General features: G+C 40.2%; 1 protein-coding gene across 1 annotated transcript in view; it reads right to left on the bottom strand.

The window, feature by feature from the left end:
* The window catches only part of LOC101967464 (galactose mutarotase), a 49,757-nt gene extending 48,559 nt beyond the window's left edge, over positions 1-1,198 (bottom strand). Inside the window, exon 1 of the mRNA XM_078029338.1 lies at positions 809-1,198. Within this exon, the coding sequence (XP_077885464.1) occupies positions 809-998 (190 nt within the window). The 5' untranslated portion in view covers positions 999-1,198. The remainder of the gene's footprint in view (positions 1-808) is intronic.
* Between the last annotated feature and the right edge of the window lie 18,107 nt (positions 1,199-19,305).

Raw genomic sequence — 19,305 nt, 5'->3', positions numbered from 1 at the left:
GAACCATGTACCCATTCTCTTGCTGCAATCCAACTGCAGTTGTAATCATACATTTATGGAGTTATTTGGGTTAAAAAACATCTCCTTAGCTAAACAGCAAGCTCTGTGAAGGGGGTGGGCGTGGGGGCTTGTCTGTGTTGTCGAATGTGTTACCAGAGTTTTAAAATGCATGAATTAACACATGATCCTAATTGCCCAGAGACCCCAAAGGGGGAAAGTCCATCTAGTTAGAGGTGATCTTCTCCCTTTCAGTCAGTACATGCTTATTGAGCGGCAAGCAGGGTGGGCTGGGCTGGGCATCATAACCAAAACAGCCAAGCTCTCTGCTGAGCCTACACTCAGCTTACGTTACGGAGCATTTCTGGGACAATCAATCTTCAAAGAGAATCTGATGAAGAGTAAGTAGTAGACGCAAGTCTGTGATTTTCCTTCTTCTGAAAAGAGCAGAACCGGAAGAAGAAGGAGCCACGCCCCCCTGTTGCCAGCAGTTCAAAGTTTGCTCCAGGATTGCTGGAGTTTGGTCTTAACTTTTTGCCTTAACTGAGGCAAAGCCTGAATGGATAACCAGCAGCCAAGAAACCAAGTCCTTTAGCTGCTCTACTTGGAATCATTCTGGGTTTTCATTTTTCCCCCCAAGCTCTGGATCGCCACACTGCCCTGTTAGCCAACCCACGCACTCCCCAGTTAGATCGTCCCAAGATCACTCAGGGACTTTGACCTCAGTCCCTCGCTCACAGGCGGCCGAACGTTCGGGGTGCGTGAAGGGTGGTCCTGATCATCCCCTCGGCCCGGGATTGGTGGAACCCACCTTCCAACTCGGCAAAGCCAAGAATCACGTCGGAGGCTTTCCCCTGCCTGTCTTTGACCTCCAGAGCGGTGATGGTGCAGCCCCAGGAAATGATGTCCACTTTCAACAGGTCTGACTGCAGCTGGAACTTCTCCACCGTCCCTCCTCCGGAGGGCAGCTCTCCAAACACTGTTCTGGTCACCGAAACCATGGTGAAAGTTCGCGGCGTGCAGCTACTCCCGGCTCTTAAAACTCCTGCAGCCGAGTTGAGGAGCTTACTGCAGGAGGGGCGGGACTCCGCTCAGCTTCCTTGCCTGGATTTAGGGAGTGACCACTCCTGCCACAAATATCCTCTGGGGCTTTTCCATACCCTTCCTTTGCCTGAGGGGACAGAAAGGCAAGCCAAGCATTTACTGACCCTGGCTGCACTGCATGTTGGGAATGGTAGTCTTTGGGAGGTGAAATTGCATTTTGGAGCCTGTAGTCTTTCAAAACTCAAATCTTGAGTTCGCTGTGTCCCATCCCCTTCTCCTACACACTTTTTCAGAGTGCAATGATCTGGTCATTATTGTTGATGGCTGATTGTCAGACAAAGTACTGGAAAATGCAGAGAGCAGACTTAGGGACAAAGAGGCAGATCTTGGGGGAAAATTCTGGTTAACACTTTGATGCAGAACAAACAGTACAGAGGTAATTTAGAGGGGGTAGATCATTGCAGGCTTCTTAGCACACTGATTGAAGATCTGCCCTTTTTGTAGCACAGGATGAAGCCCTAGACATGGTCCTGATGGAGTCACTGCTGAGGATCCCCCTCAGACTGCTGGCAGGCACTAGCAACCTAGACATGGTCTGGTAGAGGGGTTAGGCCCTTCTTTGGAGGTGATCAGAGATAGCTTCAGACTTTCTTTTCTTCAAGGAGGAGCCATGGGTAGATACCCATTTTGTTTCTGAAGTCCAAAGTTCCTTTAGGAAAGGATTAAGGAAACATGTCATTATTGTAGTCCCTATAAAGGTCAAGTACTGTACCTTTGTTGAATCCTTTACAAGTAGGATGAAGTCCTTAAGTATATACAGATGGGAGAGGAAAGACACTGAGGTCATTGAATTATTTTCTTGCTTTAGTGGGCCTCATAATTAAAGGCAGATTCCTAGGCCCATTCCTGCAATTTCTGATTCTGGGAACCTAGGACAAGATTCAGGAATTCTCATTTTTTCCCAACCCTCCGGTAATGCTAATGCAGATTATCTGGGTCCAGACTTGAAATATTGCTTTAAGGTCTGATAACTAACTGAGACATTTTCTGCCAAATTAGGCTCTGATGGCAGAGGACTAAACCCTAAAGGACTATGAGATGAAATACAGGCATGTCTGTATTTCTTTGCTAAATGTAGCAACTCCAGAAGAGTGTTGGCCCTGGAAAGGAGGGGGATACTAGGAGCCTAGAGACATGTTTTGTTCAATCCCTCTGCATACCTATCCCTAGTGCTTTGCCCTGCATTTGACCTGGTTCCTGGGTGCTTCAGACAGTGTCCAACTACACTGTGGTGAGTGCAGAAATCATCTGTGATCAGGAAACAGGGGAACTGGGATCATGTTCCTGTAATCAGATGCTAATAAAACATAATAACTATCTCACATCCTTTTCTGCCTGTGTAGCTTGAAGGAATATTTAGCATTCTTGCCGCAAAGTCTCAATTCTTCATCACTAAACAAGAATTCTAATAGCAAAGGAAAAAAAAAAGAAAAAAAGACTTTTCAACAGGCTTCAGTCAAGCACAACCTATAATAACAAGAATACCCAAACAAGTCAAATTACAGACCGCACCACACTCATACAATAACCGATGGGCGCTCTTGCATGCTGCTTCATCAGAAATTCTCATAAACTCTGCAAGTCTCATCAGCCCACTTACCATTTGTGCCTGACTCATACACAAGCCCTTTTGGTAATGCTGTGTGAGCAAGTATGTCTTACAATCTCTTCTGTGAGCAGGAAGATGGCATTTTTTTCTTGGCCTCCTGTTCTCAATGTTCTGCAAGCTCATGCTGTCACAGAATGAAAGAAATTTGTTTGAGTGGCCAGCTTTGAGTGTCGCCAGGGGAGGTCTTGTTGCTTGACTTGGTAGAAAAGGAAACATATCAGGATTTCTTAACTTCATTTTTGTTTCACTTTCAAGTGAACCAAGGCTCGGACCCCACCCCCACCTCCTCATTCTACACAGAAACTGCAAGGTCTGCTGTTTCTGGGACTTCTTAGCCCCCCCCCCCCCATTCATAGAGATGTTGCTGAAGCCTTAAGCCATTGACAGGCTGTTACAGAGAGGAAATTCTCTAAGATTCGATAACAAAAACCAATATACAGTTTGTCTATAAGAGACCTGGAATAGGTTACTGTGCATCTGTTCTCTTTCTCATTCCTCTAAACTCCATGATATTTCAGTTCTCTTCATTGGGCACTTTGTATTCACCATCTGAACTCATTTCTTATCTTTTGTTGTCATTTCTTATGTTTTGTTGTCATTGTTTACTCAACTATTGGCTTCTTGACTTGATATTTTTACTTAAATAATTTTTTGTAACCCAAACTCATTGTATTTGGTTTTAGATGAAAATCACTTGTATCAGGAAGCCAGGAATGCCTAGAAGAATCAAGTTCATGGGAGGAAGAATTCAATTCAATTTATCAATTTTGGAGCAGCTACCAGGGAATGTATTGTGAGGGACACATGAGAAGTGTTTTAGGAAGATGGACTCAGTTTGGCTATATGGCATGTTGTTCATTTGTCAACTATTCTATGAGTATGTGATGGACATTGTGCTAAGTGCTAGTTATACCTTTATAAGTAAAAACATGATTTTTGCATTCAAATAACTTATAATTTAATGTGATATAATATATTAAATTAATTTAATTTAATGTGATATAATCCTCATCTTTATCCCCACAAATACTTCAGTAAAAATCTTCAGATTTCACTATTAACTAATGCTGGATGAAACAAAGTAGCTCTGGGCCTAGCTTCAGGTTTTGTAATTTCAGGATGGCTCAAAGATGGCAAGTCATATTGGGATTATTTTAGAATTTTCCTAGCACCAAGCACAGTGACTGTTACATATTAGATGCTCAATAAATAATTATTAAGATGAGGGGTATAGCTCAATGGTTAGAGTACTTGTTTAGCCTGCATAAGGCTCTGGGTTTGATCCTCAGCACTACAAAACTATTGAATGAATATACAATACATTAATCTGTACAAATAATATTGTGAAGAATTGGCTGTTGTATCAGAAGACCTGAGTTCAAGAGACACCAGCACTTACTGGCTTGGCAATTAGCTCAACCACTCTGAATCTTAGGTCCCTCATCTATAAAATGGGAATAATATCACATGATCAATCCATCCAATTATTTCTAATTGAATAGTAGTAAACTAAAGTGCTAAAATTTTACTGGGCACTGTGTTAAGCACCCCTGACTCAGGCACTATTAACTGATACCGAAACTGACACTTAGGTAAAGAAACTTGTTCAAGGTCACATGATTAGTAAGTCAGGAAACCCAGACTTGATCCTTGGTAGCTTGACTGCAGAGATAGGAGCACTAACCCACTTCCTTATCTGCTGTCTGGTATTGTGATCAGGTGAGAACTTGGATTCCAAAGCACTTTGTTTATTCTAGTACTTTATAGTAATGTAATATGTTCATCTTCTAATTGTAAGGTAATTGTAAATTTTAAAAAATTGGTTTCTTACCTCGTGCAGTGGCACATATCTGTAATCCCAGCTACGTAAGGCAGGAAGTTGACAAGATCAAGATCAACTACTGCAATTTGGAGGGAGGGTATCTCAAAATAAAAAAATAAAAAGCTCTGGGGATATAGCTCAGTGGTAAAACACCCCTGGGTTCAGTTCTCAGCACTGAAAATAATTTAAAACAAACAAACAAAACACACAGAAAAACAAAGAGGGCTTTACCATTGAGCTACATTTCCAGTCATTTTTATTTTATATTTTGAGATAGATTCTAAGTTGGCCAGGCTGGCCTCCAACTTATGATCCTTCTAAGTTGCTAGAATTACAAGTAGCTTGTGCTACTGCACCAAGCATGGTTTCTTGAATTAGTTCATGTTGGGCTCACGAGGTTATTACATTTACTTACTTAAGAAAAGAAGGGTCCAAGGAGAAGAGTTAGTCCTTAGCACCCACAAGTCCTAAAACAAGGCACTCATCACCTCTGGACCTACTTCATATTAATTTATTTATTATCATAGGTTACTGTGGTTTGAATGTGCCTCCCAAAAAGCTGTGTTAGAAGATTAATACCGGTACAACAGTGTTGGGAGGTAGGGCCTAATGGGAGGTATTTAGGTCCCAAGGGCTCCACCTTCACAAATAGATTCATGCTGATTCTAAAAAGGCCTGAGGCTATGGGTTTAATCTTTGTCTCTCATCTTGCCTTCTCTAGCCCTTCCACTTTCCATCATGGGATGATGCAGCAAAAAGTTCCTCACCAGATGCCAGCCCCTTCTTCTAGGACTCCCCATTCTCCAAAACATGAGAAGTTAATTTCTATTGCTTAAAAAGTATTCAGTGTATGGTGTTTTGTTATCTCTTCACAAAATGTACTAAGACGCATCTCCTGCCAAAAAAATGGAAGCTCAAAGAGAATGGAAAATGATTCCCCGCTGAAAGCCACTGCTTGAGGTCACAAATATCCAGTCATCTGCTCCTAGAAAATAGATCCAATGCCACAATGAATAAGAAAGAGTTTGCTTAAGATTTGTGGGAAAGCAGGAAAGAAGTAAAATCACACAGCACTCAGGAACTTGAAAATATTTTGAAAGGATCTTCTTTTCTCCCAGAGTTCCTCTCCCCAACCAATTGCCTCATAAGTCCCCTGCTCTTTTGCACAGCTTAATAAATATCCCTTCTAAAAATCATTTCAGAACCTTGCTTTGCATTTGCCATCCAGTAACACAGCAGTTCTGTCCTTAGTTCAAATGTAATCATATGATCCCTTATGTGTATTTCTTAGGGTCTCAGTTTATCCTACCACCATTTTTAATGGATTCTTGCCTGTATTCCCAGAAAATTATCATGCCTATACAAAGAGATGTGTTCAGGACACACATATGTATGTACACACACACCCCTCCAGGACACACTGAAGCATGAAGTACTCTCCAGCCAGTCATAGTGGGTTATGATTTACAGAGGCCCACACTTTGCTAGTTGTCAAATATTTTGAATGTCATGGCCATGTATAGCCTCTTTGAAAACATAAGCAGCTGAAAGAATTAAAAATAACTATCTGAGATGAGCAAGAGTAATAGCTGGGTAAAGGTAGAAAAAGAGACTATTTTATAATTATTTTAATAGTACTTGTTTTTCAATTATGTGTATGCATTAATTTTGACATAAAAATAATTTGGAAAATAACCAAATTTGAATATGACATATGATTGCTGATAAAACAAAATTATATTATACTTAACTCTTCTGTTAACTGTCTTTTGTTACTCCACTACAGAATTTGGATTTTTTTCTTTTTTCTTTCTTTCTTTATTTTTAAATTATGATGGACCTTTTTGTTTTATTTATTTATTTTTATGTGGTGCTGAGAATTGAATCCAGTGCCTCACACAATACTAGGCAAGTACTCTACCACTGAGCCACAAGCCCAGCCTGAGTTTGGATTTTTTTTTTGTACCATTTTTTGTAGACTAACTTGATCCTTATAATAACTGCAAAGTATTCCACTCAGTAGTTGTACCACTATTCATCTTTTATTAATAGACATTCAGGTTGTTACCAGCATTTGGGATTATAAGAAATTTGATCATGGATGCCCAAATATATATTGTTTTATGTAGTTAGACAGGAATAGAGGTAAAATAGATTCCTACTAGAATTCCTACTGGATCAAAGGGAGAATCTGGAATTTATTAATTTTAAGTTAAAATTTGTTTCTGTTTCATCTTTTTTCTTTTGAAGAAAATTATAAGAATGAAAAACATACTCTATACATATATTTGCCAATTTTTAAGATTAACTTGAATTCTTTCCTCTTGCTAATTATATTACTATTCTTCTTATCCTCCTTATTCTTTGCCATTTAGAGTAAGTAAAAGAAGTCATAACCCTTCACCCCTAAAATATAATAAGCATTTATTGTCTAAGAACAAGGGTATTCTCTTGCCTAATCACAGTATGATTATAAAATTTTAGAAATATAATATTAAATATATAATTATCTATTCGTAGTATTTTCAAGTTTGGTCATTCTCCTCAATAATGTCTTTTATAGTGACTTTTTTATATAGCTAAGGATCCAATCCACGTTTGTGCATTACAGTTTACTGAATTGATGTTTTGATCTTCTTTAACTCTAGAACAGCTCCTAGGTGCTCAGTACGTCATATCATTTTCTGCTACTTCATAAACCTTAACCAATCATTTTAGCATCTATTAAAAATTCATGAATCTGTTACTGCTATGGAAGAAGGTAAGCTGTTAATATATTCAAAGAATATCATATATGTATGCACATGTATGTGCTACATGATTTACTTATTTTGGATCTAATTCTTACAATAGCTGTAAAAATGATCTCCATTATCTAAGTGAAAATGTATCCTCCTGAATTTAAATCACTATTCCAGGGTTATTTAGTTCAGTAAATTATAGAGCTGTGAATTGAACCCATAGCACTATATCATCCTGCCTCTCTGGTAGGCATCAATATATATATATATATATAATGACCCTGTTAGTGCTTTGAAACAATATTGATTGACTTTTTTTTAGTTTGAGTCAGTGATGTTGCCTTTGGGCTTTTTTTACTCCTATTCTTTGTTATGATAATAGATATTTAACCAATTTTATAAGTGGCTTCTAAGCAAGTCCCTCATTCAGTCCTCTCTGATTTGATTATAGCATCTAACTCTTCCTATTTATAGAAATTCTGGAGCAACAACTAGGCTAAGCATATTCTTTGCTTTTATACAGATGGGATAGTCACTTGTAGGTGTCCTTTTTGACAACAATACTTTCAAGAGTCAGTATTCTTTTAGTTCCAAAAGTTATAAACCAACTCCAACTTGATTTAGGCAAGAAGGGAAACTTATTGGCTAACAAAGTGAAAAGTCCTGTGGTTAGGCATGGATGGATCTAGGCTAAAACTGTATCAGTAGGACTTGTTTTTTCTTGCCCTCTTGGTTTTGTTCTCTGATACATTGGCCTTAATTTCAGAATTGTTCTTTTTACCTAATGATTTCAGCATCCCTAGGTTTATATTATCCTATGTTTGCAATCTCAGTATAAAACAAGATTTCCACTTCTAATAGTAGCAACAGAAGTCCTCAAATTGAACATCGTTGGGCAGACTTGGATGCTTTTCTAAACCAATTACCTGGTGCTTCATAGGATAGAATCAGCTTCATCCAACAATATGGATTGGGAGGTGGGGGGGGGGAGTGATTCCCTAAGGCAAAGTGTGAATTGCTATTTCCAAAGTGAGAATGGGTGCTGAGAATGCAGAAACAAGTTAACAATGCCTTTGATATTTGTTAACCAGGGGACCACAAATGATATGGTCTTTTTTAATTCTCATATAACCCTTGCCTAAGAGGTTCCAAGTTGCATACATTTATCACTGCTTAATTTCCAAAAAAAGAATGATGGAGCTAAGAATTGTGAACATGTTGGAAGTAAGAAAAAAAAACACAAGAAATTATTGTAGAGAAATTAAGCACTAAAAATATTTTGACACATCCGTATCTCATGGAAGAGCTTTCAACATTTTGTCAGTGGTTCATTTGCAGGTTATTGACACATCCTCACATTTACTCTTGTTTCATCTTTGATCTCCTGATTAACGTGGTAGTGATGCAAACTTGTTTGAGCCTTTCTCAATATTTTCAGTTATTCTGCTGTTTTACAAAGGATATGAGCTGCCAAACACATAAAGAAGAATTCTCAGAACCGGAAGGTCAAATCATCTGTTCTCCAAGTACATTTGGATTCTATTTCTTATAATATAGAATTTTATATTGAGGTATTGGTGAATATAACACTTGGAAGAAAATAATGTTTAAGCAACTAAAAGAAACAGGCCTTCAAATGTGGAGAATTCACTTGCATAATTTTAACAGCTTGATTCAAGTTAACAATGCCTTTGATATTTGCTAACCACAGGAACCATGAATGATATGAATGACACTTTCCCAAGAGGTCCCAAGTAGCATACATTTATCATTGTTTAATTTCCTGGTTTTAAATGGATTCTATTTGGCTTCATTTGAGTATCAACCTAGGTACATGTATGACTGCACATACCATGCGACACTACATTGTGTACAAACAAGAAATGAAAGTTGTGCTGTAATTGTGTACAATGAATCAAAATGCATTCTGCTGTCATATATACCTAATTAAAATAAATAAAAAATAAACATTCAAAAAGATGTAATAAGCATGATTTTTTGTCAAATAAGAACTTTGAAAAGTTATTCTTTTATTAGATTAGATTTAGCTACTTGTAATAGAAATCCAAAATAACAGGGGCTAAAGAGAGATGCAATTTGGGGCTGGGGATGTGGCTCAAACGATAACGCGCTTGCCTGGAGTGCGCAGGGTGCTAGGTTTGATCCTCAGCACCACATAAAAATAAAATAAAGATGTTGTGTCCACTGAAAAAAACTAAAAAATAAATATTAAAAAACTCTCTCTCTCAAAAAAAGAGAGAGATGCAATTTGATTTCTCTCAAAAATAATCTAGAGGTAGTTAGATCTGGTGAATCCGACCCTACATGCAAGCTCATAAATTACTGGTTCATGGATGCTGGAAGAAGATACAAGACTCCTGAATCTGAAACAAAGGATTTTATTACTCAATGCATAGTGAGAAATATACTCATCATATTGGTACTATCTCCCCTTGTCCCCCAAGATCCATGTGGAAGGGCTAAGGTGGAACACATAATAGGTTAGCATTACAGTTGTAATCTACCATTTTTATGGTGAGTGGTAAGAAAGCCAATTCTTTTGTCTAGTAAAAGATGTTACCTCATACCTCATTGCAAATATAACCCTGATAAATGGCTGACTAAAGAGTGGTCAAAATTTTTCATTTTTTTTTGGTATATCCAAAAAGTTGTTCAGGGATATCCAGGACGCTAGCAGATCAACTCTCTCCGCAGGTGGTCCAAGACTGGTATGGCAGCTCTGCTTAATGTCATCTGGGATGTCATTTAAGTTCCTTCTAACTTGTTGTACAGCCATCCATAGAATATAATCTGAAGTACATTTGGTTAACAAAGCGTACCTCCATGTCTACAGTCAGAGCAGCAGAATGGAAAGAGAGGACCTGGGAGAAGGAATGTTGGAGAAAGGGCCTGACCCCTCCTTAAGGATATATCCTGAGAGTTCCATACATCATTCCCCCTCATACTTGTTGGCCAGAACTTGTTAAAATAATCATTTTAAACTGCAGAGTAAGGTTGAAAATGTATAACCTTTATTTTAGGCATTCTATTAATATAGTATGAAGGAGAAAATTGGGGAATAAGCAGTACTCTGCTACACTCTATCAAAAGTTGAGAGTATTTAAATACATGTTTTCTTGGAAACTTGGAGGATTGACATTCCTTCTGTCCTTCATACATAATGAGAACCTGTGACAGATGATGATTCACTTCTGCATGTTGGGCTAGAGACCTGGAGAATCAAAGAGGGTAAGCCTGAAAGAACCTAGATAGAGTCATTATGCCTAGAAGGTAGTAGTACAGTGGGGGAACCACTTTGGTGATGAGCCTGTCAACAGAAAAATCCAAGCCACATGAGATTTGTCCCCAACCTTCACAGAATTGGATAGCATGAAGGACATGGAAAACCCAAGGTGGTCAGCCCAGAACTTGGCTGTCTGTGTCTTGGAAGGAGAGATTGAGACTGAAATGGAGGAAGGGCTTTCAAGGAGTCATCTCTCTCCCAGCACAGGTACAGTAAGGAATTTCCTTATCCAGAGTGACTGGGAGCAACCTGGGATACCACCCAAGTATTACGTAGCTGAGGTCTTCAGGGATGAACTTGCAGCTGGCAGGTGCTTTCCACTAGTTCATGGGAGTTCTGTAATATAGCTTTCTAGTCCCAGGAAAACTTTTCCCTGGAAAACATAAAACTTTGCTCAAAGTAGAAGCACTTGACTGGCTAATCCCACTTGAACTTCTACAGCACATTGGGCCTCAAGTTATATCCCTTGATTTTGTGCCATCTTCTACCAAGTTAACCACATCTCTCTCCCTGCAGGGAGGTGAGACAATCATTCAATCCACTTCTATAGTCTGGATTTTATGTGTCTCCCAAATGTTCATGTGGTAAAGGTTTGGTCCCCAGTGAGGTACTATTGGGAGACAGTGGAACTTTTAAGAGGTGGGGCCTAGTGGGAGGTCTTCAGGTCACTGAGGGTATACCCTTGAAGGGATATGGGGGGGCCTTGCTCCTTCCTCTTCCTCTGTTTTGCTTTCTGGCCATAAAGTGAGCAGTTTTGCACCACCATGCACTTCAGCCATGGTGTACTTCCCTGCCTCAGACCCAAAAGCAACAGTATAGTTTTGAAATCTCCAAAACTATGAGCCAAAATAAAACTTTTCTCTTTATAAGTTAATTATCTCAAGTATTTATTATACTGGTAAGAAGCTGACTAATACAACCAGGTTAACTTTGTTCTAAGTGGGATCCAAGCAGTGGGAGTTCCTACTAAGATACACCACATATAAAAACAGAAAAGGAAGGAGACCTCTTTGAATGGTTTCGGTTATGTCATTAGGGATCCCAGAATTTTTTTTTTTTGGGGGGGGGCTACCAGGGATTGAACTCAGGTGCACTCAACCATTGAGCCACATCCCCAGCCCAATTTTGTCTCTCATTAAGAGACAAGAGTCTCACTGAGTTGCTTAGGGTCTTACTTTTGCTGAGGTTGACTTTGAACTCGTGATTCTCCTGCCTCAGCCTTGTGAGCAGCTGGGATTATAGGTGTGCTCCACCCCGCCCAGCTGCAAGATGGTTTTAATGTGTCACTCCACAATTCATGTTGAAATTTACCCCCATTGTGGTAGTATTAAGAGATGAGATCTTTGGAGAGATAATTGAGGATAAGTGCCTTACAAGAGAGCCAAAGAGAATATCTTAGGCCATTTTGCCCTTTGATCTCTTTTGTAACGTGAGAATACATTCTGTAATGTAAAGCAGAGACCCAGCCCTCACCAGACACAAAACTTATAGGCACCTTGATCTTTGGACTTCTCAATTTCCAGAAGTGTGAGAAGTAAATTTCTGTTGTTTAGGAGTTATGCAGTCTCCAGTATTTTTGTTATAGCAGCATTAATGGACTAAGTCAGGTAGCATTGATTGGTGAGATTGTGTGTCCTCTTTAGAAGGAAAGAAAGGAGAGTGATAGTAAAGAGTGAGGAGATAGAATTTAACAATAAACACCAGGACAGCAGCATGGCTGCAACATCAAGCACAAGGGTCAGGATAACAAGCCTTTTTGGCTTGTTTTCCTGGGCTCCTAGGGCCTGGGCTTCTCGGGCACATTTGAGTGAAAATGGTTGAGTTTATTATAGCAATGTTGGGGGGCTCTAGGAAAGGCTTGACTACTGATAAATAGCTAAGAGGAACTAGGATAAAGAATCTAGTTAGATAAGAGGGGTCTGGAAGACAAGCTCAAAGGCCACAGGCAGCTCAGACAAAGTCTAGCCAGAGTCAAGGCTGTCAGTCAGTGTGTAAAATTAGACTATTAAAGGGCTGCACTCTCTTCTACAGTCAAGATCCTTTCACCAAGCATGGTATGGATTATAATCCAAAGTCTGGGTCAGAAGGCGGGCAAATCTGGTCCTCCCTGAGGTAAGCTTAAACAGAGAAATGGAAGCCCCATTTCTACTCCTCTTCAAAAGGCTTGCACTGAATTTAGGTCAGAGAATTGCAGCGGAATTACCATTTCTCGGCTTAACCACATTCTATGAAGTTAAACATGCTTTTACAAAGGCCAGGTGAGGTCAGGAGGAGAGGAAATGTGACAGGGCCTCTGTGGAGTGCTTTATCTTTTCTGACATCAATTGTGTGTCATTTCTCGCTACACTAACCAATTCTACGAGCCAATTGTGTGTCCAGTCATTTGTTAGGGCTCAGAAAATAATATTTCAAAGTATGGAATATCATTTGGATATCAGAAGCAGATCTCAAAAAAGCAAAGTCTCTCTCTTTGACCTACTTCTGCCCTGTCTCCCACTCTCCTCTCTCTTCCTCAAGGTAAGGCATGGAAACGAGAACCTCTTTTCCCCCAAGTAATCCATAAAGCCTGAAAATATTACTCCAATCTTCCCTTACCTTTCTGTCTTGGAACTGGTCAGAAAGAAACTCTGACAAAGTTGTCTGATGATAGATCAGACATTTCAGAAGGGGTTCTACCCCATGCCCAGATGGAAGAAATGCTTTCCAGAGAGGCCTAAGAATCTAACAGACAGGCCTCGCTGGGTTTCCCCACTTAGACCATACTTCTTTTTTCTATTTTAATAAAAAGCCCCACAGCATTTATTTTCATCTGATAATAATATAAAGGTAATCAAAATAATATGAACAAATGTTTTATAACTATACTCCCAGCAAAGGTTACCTGAAAATACTAACACTGTGAGCACAAAGTTGTTTTTTCTGGTGATCAGCCTCCATCCTGAAGATACTGCTGCCCTCCTTCATTATAAAACATCCTATTGGCATGTAAAAGACACTTTTATCACTGAGCAGTGATAAGAGAAGCAGATCTTCTTTGGGATCCTGAATATTCTGCCTCAGGTTGTACTCTCAGGAAAAGGAATCAGAATTCACATGGATCAGTGTCTACTGTGTGTCCGGTGACATGCAGTGTTACTCATTTTTATGTGGTCTTATGGTTTGGATCTGGAATGTCCTCCAAAGGCTCATGTGTTGAAGGCCTACCTCGTCCCCAGTGCAGCAATGTTCAGAGGTGGGCTCTTGGGAAGTGATTGGATCATGAGGACTGTGATTATGCACTGATAGTAGATTATGCACTGATAGCTGATGGACTAATGGGAGTGTGTGAAAACTGAAGGTAGGTGGGGCATGGAGAAAGTAGGTCACTGGGACATAGCGTTGGGGACTATATATCTTGTCCTGAACCCCTTTGTCTCTCTCAGCTGGGCTGCCATGAGCTGAGCAGGTTTCATTTGCTACTTCCTTCTGTCATGATGTTCTTCTAGGCCTCAGGCCCAAAGCAATGGAGCCAACTGACCATGGACCAAAACCTCAAGACTCTGTGAAATGAAATAAATCTCCATCGAGTTGTTTTTCTCAGGTATCTGCCACAGCAACAAAAAGCTGACTGACACTTGTGGTTTATCTGTGGGGGTAACAATGCTTGTCATTTCATAGCTGAGAAAATTGAGACTCAGAAAAGACCAGGGCCAAAGAGACACAGCTGGCACTCAAAGTCAGGCCAGTCTGGCTTCAACACCTACCTCAAAACAGTACATAATGAAATGGGAACATATGGAGCTGCAGTGACTTGGTTGTGAGCTGAGTTGCTGCAGCCACAGTGTGGTGTCGATCCTTCCACAAGCACTGCCACCGGAATAGCCATGCTGGCAGGTAACTGTATGAGGCTAAAAGTGGAAAGCTTCAGCTCACAGGCCCCACTCACTGAGCTCTATCTCAGAACCGCACCCCCCCCCCGGAAATCACCAATTCTGCCCCATGTTCCTTTGCCATATTGCAAAGTGTGCTGATCTTAGTTCCCTGAGGTAGAGCCCAGCCAAAGCTTCTTTATATCTTATACTGTATCTACCTTGCTGATCCTTTCTATTTTTCTTTTCTTTTTTACTGTGCTGAAGATGGAACCCAGGGGCAGCTCTCCCAGTGAGCTATACCCCAGCCTTTTTTATTTTTTGAGATAGGGTTTCACTAAATTGTCCAGGCTGGCCTTAAACTTGCCATCCTCCTGCCTCTGCCTCTTAAGTAGCTGAAATTACAGGCCTGTGTCACTGCAGCTAGAATTTAGAAGTTTTTGTTGTTTTGCTTTTTTTGACTCTCACATGGGGAGTGTGTCACGAATGGTTCTATGATTCTAAGTCCTGCTTACAAGTCTAGTTCGGATCTCCCTAGTGGGAGAGTTGGGGTGGAGGGAGAGTGACTGAAATAAGATGTCAGCCAGGACTTTTTGAGTCAGACAAGATCACATCCAATGGGAACACTGAGGAAACAAATAGGAGAAGGAATACAACAATCAGCAGTCAGAACATTGAGAGTCGGTCAGAGGGAAGTTGAACAGGTGATGGAAAGTGGTTCAGGGATGAGTCACTGAGTGAACAGCTTGACCGGCATACCTGGAGTGTGTCATGAAGCAAGTACCGGAGCTCAGGGAAACGTGCACTTGGCAGGACTGTGTTCCGCTTCCACATAGGTTCTTTGTCCATCCCAGGTGGAGCTGGCAGTGTGACATGACATTGCTGGACGGGACAGCACAGGAAGGTAGTGGTGTTGCCAGAGGAAACTGGCCAAGCCATCACTAAGGTGGTGGTGTGCCCTTGAGTCCATGCATGGCCTGGTCTTTCGCCTTTGAAGCAGGAAACTCAGTTTTGTCTTTACGCCAGGATTTGTCTATGTTACATAGAATTTATATTGTGTTGGATGTGTTAAGTAATCTAGAAGTGATTTAAAATATAAGGGAACATTGCATAGGTTAAAAGCAAATACTATACCATTTTATATGAGAGACTTGAGTGTGGGAATAAAGGACAGGAAAAAAAAGTCTATACGTGTTCAATACAGATGCAGAATACCTCCCCTTTCTAATGCAGAATTTTTTTCCAAATATTTTTGATACACAATTGGTTGAATCCACAATGCAGAACAGGCTGCTATGGAAGACTGCTTGTATTTCTTTAGAAGGGATTGTCCTCTTCCAGGTTCTGGAATAATCTTACCTCCCCCCTTTCTAATGTTGAAAAACAGATGATCATGAATTAGATGAATTAACAATCTAGGGACATTTGACAAGCATGGGTTGGAGCCAAGAGCAGGCAAGAAGCAGGCCCAAGGAATTGGACGTGTCTCACAAGTGGGAGTTCTCTGATGACCAGATTGCTAATGCCCACAGGATTCAGAGCCCCCCTGGACAGTGCTGGATATAATCAGCTGATGTTTGTATTTTCAACTCTGCTTTTTCTAAGCTTCTGTATCAAGTTATAAATTTTCTTTGCTACAATTTTTTTTAGTACAGAAAAAGTGGATTTTCCTATTATTTTGTCCTCAACTAATTCAGTTTTCTCTTGAGCCCCTATTCGCTTGGTTAGTTGGGGATGAAGATAGTGGAGGCTGGTTAAATCATGATAATCTGGTAACTGGAATGATTCTTTTAGGGATTTTCAGTTTCTTTTGAATAAAAGTACTGTAACTTTCAAATAACCCCTTCCCTCTTCCTGATCCTTTTCCTAACACAGTGAGCAGATGTATGGAGGAAGGAGGGAGAGGGTGGCCTGTGAGTATTTGTCACAGCAGGAAGAGTGTGGTCCTCTGCCTTCTCTGCTCCCTTCTCCACTGTGTGCTCTGCTGGCTTTTCTGACCCGCAGCCAGCAGCGGTTCTCACATGATCCCTAACATCCTTGGCCATGTTTCTATGTCCCTTGCATATCTGGCTCCCTGTCAGCCCTGACGGTAGACCTTGAGCCTCTTTGCCTCCACTGATTCCCTGTCCTGGTGGTCAGTCACAGCATCTGTAATAGGATCTTTGTTTAGACTTTATCTTCTCTATTACACTGCAGTAGTCTTCAAATAGCCACTCTACCTATGAGCTCCTTCAATCTCTATTTCTCACAGTTGCAGAGCCTCTTCCTAAAATACCTATATAATCATGTGACTCTTTTCATTATAAGCCTTTCGGGGCTTCCTGTGTTGTATAGGATAAACTGGAACCTGCTGAGTCTGGTTATATACGACTTTAAACAACTTGTCACCAATTGCCTTTCCAGGGTCGTCTTCGTTTCTCCTGCCTTACACATATGCCCATCCAACACAAATGCTCTCTGATGTTTCTGAGTCTGTGTGCTATATTATCTGTCTGGATTTCTTCTCTTTGCATTCCTTCAGGCCTAACTCTGTGAAATGCTTTTCTGTGAAGCAATTTTTTTCTTTTTTTCCCACCTATGCACAAATCTCTGGTATGGTGCAGATGATAAGTAATGTAAAATATTGTAAATTTAAAATTCAAGAAAAAACTGTTTCTTCAATAAACTGTAATTAAAAACCCAATTAGCTATAAGTGGTCTCTTCTTGCACAAGAAGCAGTCCCTGAACCTTAAAATAAATCCCCATGGGCATTGACATATTTTAATAATTTTAACATATGAAAGTGTTATAATTGGCTTGTTGGAGTGCTTCTGGTTGCAAGTAACTGGGATACCTGTTCACAACAGCAAGTAGCAGTAGGTTAACAAAAGAGTTCTATTTTCTTACATAATGGGACAAAATTTTATGTGATAGGAAATCCCGAAGTCCAGCATTGGTACAATTATTAAGAAATGCTCATAAGGACCAGGGCTCTTTCAGTCTTTCTGCTTTGCCCTTCTGAACTTTATGGATTTTATCCTCATACTTGTCACCTCATGTCACCAATTGGTTGTTGCATTTCTAGGCCTTACATCAGTTTTCTAGACAAGAAGAAGGGGGAAGGCTGGGGATATGGTTTAAGCGGTAGCGCGCTCGCCTGGCATGCATGTGGCCCAGGTTCAATCCTCAGCACCACATACAAACAAAGATGTTGTGTCCGCCGAGAACTAAAAAATAAAAATATTTAAAAATTCTCTCTCTCTCTCTCTCTCTCTCTCTCTCTCTCTCTCTCTCTCTCTCAAAAGAAAAAGAAAATCAATTTCCACTTAAAAAAAAAAAGTAGAAGAAGCGGGAGAGGCAACAGGGGAAAAAGGAACAGAAGGGTCCTGTGGATGTATCTAATCTTCTTCATCCACAAAGAGATACCTAGGAGCGTTCTGCTTCACCACGTGAGCCAGGACAGAAGCCTATAGCCACCTCTCACAGTCAGAAAGGAAATTGAGTATTTTGCTCTATAGTGGGGGGGGAGAGAAAGAGAGAGAGAGAGAGAGAGAGAGAGAGAGAGAGAGAGAGAGAGAGAGAGAGAGAGAGAGAGAGAGGAGAGAGAGGAAACAAGGCAATGTAAATGGCTTGGGTTGCCAAACTCCAATGTCCATCACGGGGCAGTATTGGGTTAGATTAATCATTAGGCAAATAGCAAAGAAGGACTTTAATGGGACGCAGGGAGAGAGAATGATAGAATATTTTAGATTAAAAAACTCAAGTCTGTCTGTGGTTTCCTGCCTAAATGCTTCAGTTAACAGATTGCTCAAATCCAAGAGAAGACCTCTGTTCTTTATGGCCCTCTTCTCCTTTTAAATCTCTCCTTCATAATAGATTTTAAAAACATCTTTGTTGAGATATAATTTACATACCATAAAATCTGCCCATTTAAAGTGTACAACTCAAAGGTTTTAATGTATTCACAGGGTAGAACAAAGTAACCCCCTTAACCCATAAGAAACACTCCCACCCCCACACCACCTCCCCAGGCCTAGACAACCATTGATTTTATTTCTGCTGGAGAACAATGTTTTAAAAAGCCTGACTTTCTGCTGGGAGGCTAATAGAAAACATGACACCACTGAGCTTCAGAGTGGTACTTAGATTTACATGTGTCGTGAAAGGTGATTCATCTCTGCTTGTAGAATTTTCTGTGAAGGGGCTGATTTCATCTTGCATTCCCTCGAAGCAGAACTTCTAGACACCTTATCCCTTTCTTCATTTTGTCCTCAATAATCATTCTGTTTTCTAAATCTTGGCTGTCTCATGTTTCAGCCTTCCTGTAAGGTAAGTGAGACTGATAGAGATATAAAGTAGGTCTAAAGTTACAAAACCTTCAAAATCAAATCCAAAGTCTGATTAGAGGGAAGGCTTTAATGTAAAACAAAACAAACTCAGCAGGTCCAAACAAGCTGCTAAGGGACAGTGTCAACTGGTGTCTCTATAGCCCAGGCTCATTCTGAGTGTTATTGCAAGAGATAATCTGCTGAAATAAAATTCAGCAAATAGGCCTAAGACCCAGAGTGATTGCTTTCATTGTTGCAACATTCCCTCTAACTGTCATATCCTGCTCTGCTTTGTACCTGTGAGTGTATCTAGATAAAAGATAAAGCAGGAAATGAGGCAGTTACTTAGTACCATCAAACAACTAGAACCAAAGACTTCCAGTCCAAGGCCTCATCAGAGATTTGAGAAGCTGTGGAGGGGGAAAAATCCTGCCAGGTAATACCAAAAAAGAAAACTGTGCCTAAACAGAAGTAAGGGAACATCAAAACAAGCTGGTTTGGGGGATTGAGTTAACATACTACTTAAAGTGGAGATTTTACCCTGAGAATTAGAGATTTTGATTGTCATTCAT

Source organism: Ictidomys tridecemlineatus, chromosome 12 (genome assembly GCF_052094955.1).
Source record: "Ictidomys tridecemlineatus isolate mIctTri1 chromosome 12, mIctTri1.hap1, whole genome shotgun sequence".
Lineage (NCBI taxonomy): Eukaryota > Metazoa > Chordata > Mammalia > Rodentia > Sciuridae > Ictidomys > Ictidomys tridecemlineatus.
The sequence above is the reverse complement of the archived record's forward strand: the minus strand, read 5'-3'. Positions and strand labels throughout refer to the sequence as shown.